General features: G+C 38.0%; 1 protein-coding gene across 1 annotated transcript; it reads right to left on the bottom strand.

The window, feature by feature from the left end:
* Nucleotides 1-1032: 1032 nt before the first annotated feature.
* LOC118680825 (loricrin-like) lies at nucleotides 1033-2310 on the bottom strand. Its single transcript, XM_036362331.2, has 2 exons — nucleotides 2048-2310; nucleotides 1033-1926 (listed from the first exon to the last, which is right to left on the bottom strand). Exons 1-2 carry the CDS (start codon nucleotides 2051-2053, stop codon nucleotides 1408-1410), a joined length of 525 nt encoding a protein of 174 aa, XP_036218224.1. The 5' UTR covers nucleotides 2054-2310; the 3' UTR covers nucleotides 1033-1407.
* Between the last annotated feature and the right edge of the window lie 5173 nt (nucleotides 2311-7483).

Here is a 7483-nt window from a genome sequence, read left to right as displayed (position 1 = left end):
ATTTTGCAACAAACGAAAAAGTATATTTTATGGATCAACACAATTAAGACCATAATAACTTTCTCTCAAGCGTGTAACGCACCCACAAAGCAACTTTAAATTAATTGAGTGGCATAAACGAAAAGTCAACGATGAAATTAACTCCTAATGCAAACAATAGCAACTACCAGGCATCTTTATAATGCTTGTAAATCTAATGTATATACATACATACATATGTATACATTTTCGTTGCTTTGTTGTTATAAACGTCATGCGAACGATACCATAAACTAGAGATCTCATAAATCCAAGTATATGCAAAATCATATTCAATGCAAATGCGTAATATCTGTCCATGAACGTATGCTTTCCCCGAAAGTGCCCGTGAGTGGTGTAAAATCGCAGAAGATATTGTAGAAATTTCATTAAAAATTGAATAGCAGCGTTATTGGCAACAAACCTTTCGATGTAAAAAACTTCCAACTACCAACTAAATTTTTGAGGAAGTAATTTCGGTTTTATTTCCGGTGCATTTTCGCTAAACAATGCTTTAATTATATTCATTACACATGAATTTTACTGGCACTTGCTAATTCATTCATAATTGTGTTTTGTTGATATGTCATCATAGCCAATTTTTGCGGTCTAACGACATTTCATAACGGCAATAAATAGGATAACAACCGCAGTAAACAAACATATGTTTTGCTCAAATTATTTATTTTCCGTTTCAGTTCGTTAGAAATTTACGCCTTTTGACAAAAATACGGTTTTTGAAAGTACTAACAATATTACAACATGTCCTATTATGGCTGATTGATCTTTTTTGAGGTGACTGTGCTTGGCCAAATAAAAATTCGGTTTAGTTGCGGACACGTAGATGCAACTATAGAGGAAGCAGTGAAGCTATCTTTCATTTAAGCGGCTTTTAGTGTTATTGTTGCTAATTTTCTAAATAATCTGAGTAGTTAGCATACAAAATTTGGAAAAGAGGTAGAAGTTCAAAGTTTAAGGTGCGCAATAATACTCATCTAGCCGACCAATCAAGTATTATTTTATTTTTTTTTGCTAAAAAAAGATAGTGGATTTATGTACAAAAGTTGTGTGTACAGATGTAAATATGTAGTAAGAGCTCGGTAGATTCCTCAAGTCACATATGAGTATTTTAAAAAGACATACTAGTTGATGGTGACTCCTGGCAACAAATCAACGATGAAGATTTCCGAAGTGGTCTAAATGGTTGCATTTTGATGATGTTTAGGTTGCTGCCAAATGGTGGATGATTAGGTATGATTATGGCAGGGCATGTATTGCAACGAAAATTACAAAATTTTGTTGGAAAGTTTACGATGACGATAAATTTGAACACTATTGGCTTAACGCATATCACAAGGGGTTAGCTTTTCGATTGTGTTGATTGGCAATTTACCAACCGCCACCACCGCTAGACCAACCACCGCCGCCGCCGCCGCTGGACCAACCGCCACCGCCACCGCCGCCACCTCCTTGCGAGATGACTTTAATGATCTTGACAGAGCCACCGCTTCCACCACCACCACCGCCAGACCAGCCGCCACCGCCGCCGCCGCTGGACCAACCGCCACCACCACCACCGCTAGACCAACCGCCGCCGCCGCCGCCACCACCACCGCCTTGTGAGATGACTTTGATGATCTTGATATCACCACCGCCGCCGCCGCCACCACCGGACCAGCCGCCACCGCCGCCTCCACCACTGGACCAACCGCCACCGCCGCCGCCGCCACCATGTCCGCCGGAACCAGCATCGATGATCTTAACAATCTTGACGCTACCACCACCGCCGCCGCCGCCGCCGCTAGACCAGCCGCCACCACCGCCACCGCCGCTGGACCAACCACCGCCGCCACCGCCAATAATGCCCGCATTCGCAATGGCACAAACCGCCAATAAACACACAAATACCTAAGTAAAAATAGAGATAATTATTGTTAAGTTATCCGTTTCCAATGTAGTCCGTTTTGCAGGAATGCAACGTGACACTGCTGCATGTTTTAATCCAATTAATCCTGTTAACGGTACACACCTTCATGTTGTTATCTCTATGTTTAATAGAAATGTAAGTCGACAGAGTCAAACAACAACTGATGCTTTAACCGTTGCAACGAACGCCTTTATATGCGAAAACCACGTTAAGCTGGCAGCGCAGCAGCGCATAGCATGCGACATGCGCCAACAACAGCTGTAAAGATGCGCTCAGCAGTACGGCGGCAATAGGGCACAAACTTCCGTTGATTTGCATGCTAAGCGAGTAGAAGAAGTTGGTAAATAGTTATAATAACTGAATTTTTAGATGAGTAAACACAAAAAACCGGCTACCGCGGCTGTTGGTCAGTAAAGCGCAGCTGATATTGATAATAATTATGATGATGCCAAGCGAATGCTAATATTGTTGAGGTTGGGCGTTGCAGTGTTGTTGCTTCATGCCTACAACACACTTTTCAAGCATGAGATTTGTTTATGTTTTTGAGATACAAACATACATACATAGTAGGTAGTAGTAATACATATGTATCTATGTGTGTGTGTGTTTGTATTTATATTTTAAGCATTTCAGCGTCATTTGCCTTCTTAATTTCACTTTCATTAAGATTTTAATGATTCTGCGTACAATTCCCATCCGATTTGGCATCTAAACATTGCATTCATTAATAGCACTTTAATTGTTTTTGCTATTGTCGCTGTCATTAACGAAATTATGCAATGTGCAAGCCAATAAAAAAAAAACTAGAAAAAACGTTAACTTCGTTTGCACCGAAGCTTGAATACCCTTCACAGGTACAACTCCTATATCATAAAGGGGTATAATAGCAACTTTATCTTGATTTTGATCGTTCAGTTTGTATGACAGCTACATGCTATAGTGGTTCGATATCCACGATTCCGATAAATGAGCAGTGTATACATTTTGGAGAGTCATCGACGTATCCCTCTGGGTATTACAAATTTCGTGGCAAACTTAATACATCCTGTTCAGGGCATAAAATTTATTAACAACAAAACAAAAAAAATCACATTTATTAATATACAAAATGCTAGGCGACAAAATATATTTACTAACCAACACATACACTTTGTCTTTTGTTCACTAACACTCGCACACATGCATACATACTAGTGCTTACATGGTGCCACTTGACACCATCTTCTTGCTACCGTGGTTTATAGGCGCTAAGCGGTGTGCACTTGTGGACAGCCTCCAAGTCATACATCTACATACATACATATATTAGTATATATAAATAATATACATACTATATCATATATGTACATATATAGAGCCGTACTTATATATATGTACATTTATTCGACTACAACACTTCCCTGATGCTTGTGGGCAACTTTACAACGCGTCATCACCGTTAGCTGTAAAGTACAACAAACTTGCATTTGATGTTATTATTTTAGTACCGTTGTAGCATACTCAAACAAACTGTTTGCATTTATGTACGTCGTTGTACATATGTACTGTATGTATATATGTACATAATTTCGATTTCAGTCGTGATTCGCGTTCACCCTCAACAAACTTTTGGTGTCTGGCCTCACCGAATGCCTGATAGTATGATTAACAAATACCCGTTTTTAAAACAAAAACAAAGACACAAAACAACTAAAGACTAAGCATCAACCAATACATCAGCGCATGGTGCATGAAATGGACATACAAGATTTCCATATTTCCAAAATGTGTAACCTCGTGAGTACAAATTTTCCATTGCACTTTTCTTAAAACAACGAGCCAACTCCTTATATGTGCTACTAATTAAAATAATTCCGAACTATTGTAGTTATATAGAAAGCGACATTCGCTAGACAGAAGTTGAAACGTCTTGATTGTCAAGCCTTCGGTGAATCGGACGAATTAACTGAAATTGTTTTTAGACTTCGCAAAAAATCTATGAGTGGCTCATAGGGCTTCGTCGGAACAAGAAGGTCTCCTTATCTAAGTGGGATCCCGTGATCTCTGTAGTCCGGATCAGCCCCAAAACCTATCTGATTCTAACTAAAGCGCTTCGTCAGTACAAGAAGATCTCTTGATCCATAACTCTGTCGAGCAAATCAGCCCCGAAGCCTGACCTAAAGCGCTGCCTCGATACATGAAGTTAACTTGGTTGATACCTACAAATTTTGGCAAGACAAAGGACCCATGTTTCTATAGATCAACTAGAAAACATTTGATCATCATCGTGCGGATTAGTCGCGATATAATCTAACCTAAGCGCTTCGTCGATACATAAATACATATGTATGTTACCTATGTATAAGTTCTGGCAACACGAAAGATCCGCTGCCTTAAAACGTAGCCCACGTATGAAGACTCTCCCCACATCATAAATTCAACATGGCTATCCAACATATACAAATTTAAGGTAGCAGTGTTATCACGTCTTTTCCAAAATTACAATTAGTCAAGCTATGAGGATTAGCCCTTTTCGGAATGCATCAACCCTCACCAATAGCTTATTTGGTGCAGATTCAAATTAATTTCTTTAAATAATTCGTAATTCTCGAGGTCTTTGAAATACTATCAAAAATAACGAAAGCAAAAAAATTGGGAAGAAACTTTGAGGTTAAACTTTTCTAAAATGCTTTTCTGAAAAAAAGCCAGCTTTCTTTCAATCTGTGTCAAATTTTTATTAGCTTTACGAGAATTTTTGTCATGTTATTATTTTCCAAATTATTTCAATATTTTGTGAGCTGAAGTAGATTTGGATTGAATTCAAAATTCCGCTTAAAGTCAATTCTGTTTGTAGAAGAGCCGCCCTGAGGCTGTGAATGGCACTTCTGACTATGTTGTTGTGATTGCGCACCGCCTTTATTAAAAACGAACTTCTCAGCATAATTTGGAGCGTTTTAAGCAGAATAAAACCGATTTCTTGCGTCGTTTTATAACTATGGATGAGACTTGGATCTACCACCATGATCCCAAATTTGAAACAAGAACGTTTACAGTGGACTGAAGCTGGTTGTTTAGCTCCAAAGTAGGTGAAGTCATAACGATCAGCAAAGAAAGTTATGTCATCAGCTTGTTGGGATGCAAAAGGAATTTTGTTGATTGATTATCTGCAGAAAGCATAAAGCAATCTACTCTGAATATTATTGCAGCCTTTCGGGTCAGCCGGATGAAAAAATTCGTGAGTAAAGAGATGGTTTGTAGCACAAAAAAATCATTTTTCATCAAGACAATGAACCGGCTCACAAAGGTGTTTTAGCAATGACAAAATCAACGAATTAAAGTACGAATTGCTTGAGCATTCACCAGATTTCGCTCCCAGCGACTACTACTCCTTCAGAAACCTGGAACAATCCCTTCGTGGAAAGCGTTTTTCGAATGAAGAAGCTATTGTATTACAGCCGTAGACGGATACTTTGCAGAGCTACTGGGAAGTCATTATAGGGATGGCATACAATTATTGGCGGATCTTTGAAATAGGTGTATTGAAGTTAAAGGGCACAATAGACCCTGGGTCGCAGTGCAAACCTCATATTCATATTCTATTCTAATGAAGTTAGGGAAGATTATATTGAATAAAAAATATATTTCGTACCAAAAACTGCATTCTTTCATTTCGAGCGCAGAAACTTTACAACCAACCTGTAAATGGAATGATCCCCGATTTAAATCCGACCTGGGACTGTTAACTCGACAGTTTGCCTCCAAACTATTTCAAGACCATTTTTTGTCAATGCAACAATAGCAACTACTCCGATAACTGTTGAAAAAAAATTATTTTCCAACACTAAGACACTTCAAAAACTTAGTATATTGTGAGGTAGTGAGTTAAAAGAATAAAATTTGAAATTTTTACAGTTAGATTCAGTAACAAACAATTGCTTCACTGGGTAATTGAGACTCTCAGCGTCTATCTTTGCATGTAAGTATGTAAGACTTGCTTCACAATAAGAGTTTAGTCTCAAGCCCCCCTTACAAAATGTGTATAATTTAGCCGATATCTTAAATTTATGAATTAGGAAGCAAAATCACATCTTTTTTTATTGTTATGTTTCGGTTTTGGCTCTTTATTTCACTTCTTTTATTTGTATGTGTTTGAAGTAATTAGCACCAATACGAGGCTTTAATTTTCTATACGAATTGCTCATCTTCTCCCATTAATCGATTTTCAACAACCAAAAATTGTTAGTGTTAACAGATCGTGAAGGAAAATATATTATAAAATTAAAAATATTAATATTATATAATTTAAACATAATTAGCATCTATAGACTTTTGATTACTTAATTAATATCGATGGCGCAATCGAGCCGCACAACCGGTACTAATAACATTTTGTAGGTCAGGAATGAAATGTTTGTTGTAATTAAGTCAGACGCCATAAGGGCCAGAAGAGTGTCGGCTGCTTCTACTACCAGTTGAGCTAAAAATAATGACAGCCTAAGTGAAGGTGGCCAAACAAAATTGTTGTCTAGTTTTAAGTGTGCTCAGCAAGTGGATTTAGTGCGTGACTGTCATGCGGCGGATGTTGGGTTGCTGCAAAACTTGTGCTACACGATCATATATAAAATTATGAACGAAGAGTTCAGCATTCACGAAGCTGTGAATATACCATATCTCTAGCATGAGAATTCCACTGAAAATACTGCTACATCGGTTGAAGACGGGCCTAACTTTTCGGTTACCTCAATAGAAGTATAACTTAAGTAGATAAACAAAAATTGTGTCATAATTTAGCTCATTTAACTAGCAAAAATATTATTATGTACATATACGTTAAGTAAATGTCTAGTTAAAGCACTCTGAGTATGTACGAATATAACCTAGAAATACTCAAGCAGCCTAACTGTGAAAAGCCTTCAGGCGACTGCTGCGATCTTTATAGTCCGAAGATGCTTTAATGATCACAAGCTGCGCATGCTCTCTGCTCTGTCAGCCTTTTCCACTGCTCCACACATTAGCAGCACGCTTTCAAAGCAGACGATATCTGCGCGTTACGCCATGCCAAAGAAGGACTTACGATGTATCCGCATTTCGAGTTTGGTTACGAAATATATTTGGTACATTTTTTCTAATGTGCTACACACACACACAGGCACTCGCACACCTGACCCACTCACCGCCAAACATCTGGTCAATTCATTGTCCTAGTCAAACCTGCTTGGAGTGATTCTCTGTTGCCCACCATGCTTTGAGTCTAAATACAATAAATTTGAGACGCTTATGACTTGAGTAAAGTGTCGTAATGTAGTAAAAGGTAAAATGTGAAAGTGTGATTGCCTCAAAGAGTAAGACCACTTTTTGGGCTACTTTCTGCGAAATTATAAATTTTAAAAAATCAACTTTGCGTATTTTTTTATATAAATAAATACATACATATCTACATATATCTCTTATCATTTAATGAACCACGGTGTTCAAGTGTCTTCATAGCAAAATAATAGCAATAAATGCATGCGCGTATTGCTGTCGATTCAGTAATACATTGCTGTAATTGATTACATA

Source organism: Bactrocera oleae, chromosome 5 (genome assembly GCF_042242935.1).
Source record: "Bactrocera oleae isolate idBacOlea1 chromosome 5, idBacOlea1, whole genome shotgun sequence".
Classification (NCBI taxonomy): Eukaryota; Metazoa; Arthropoda; class Insecta; order Diptera; family Tephritidae; genus Bactrocera; species Bactrocera oleae.
The sequence above is the reverse complement of the archived record's forward strand: the minus strand, read 5'-3'. Positions and strand labels throughout refer to the sequence as shown.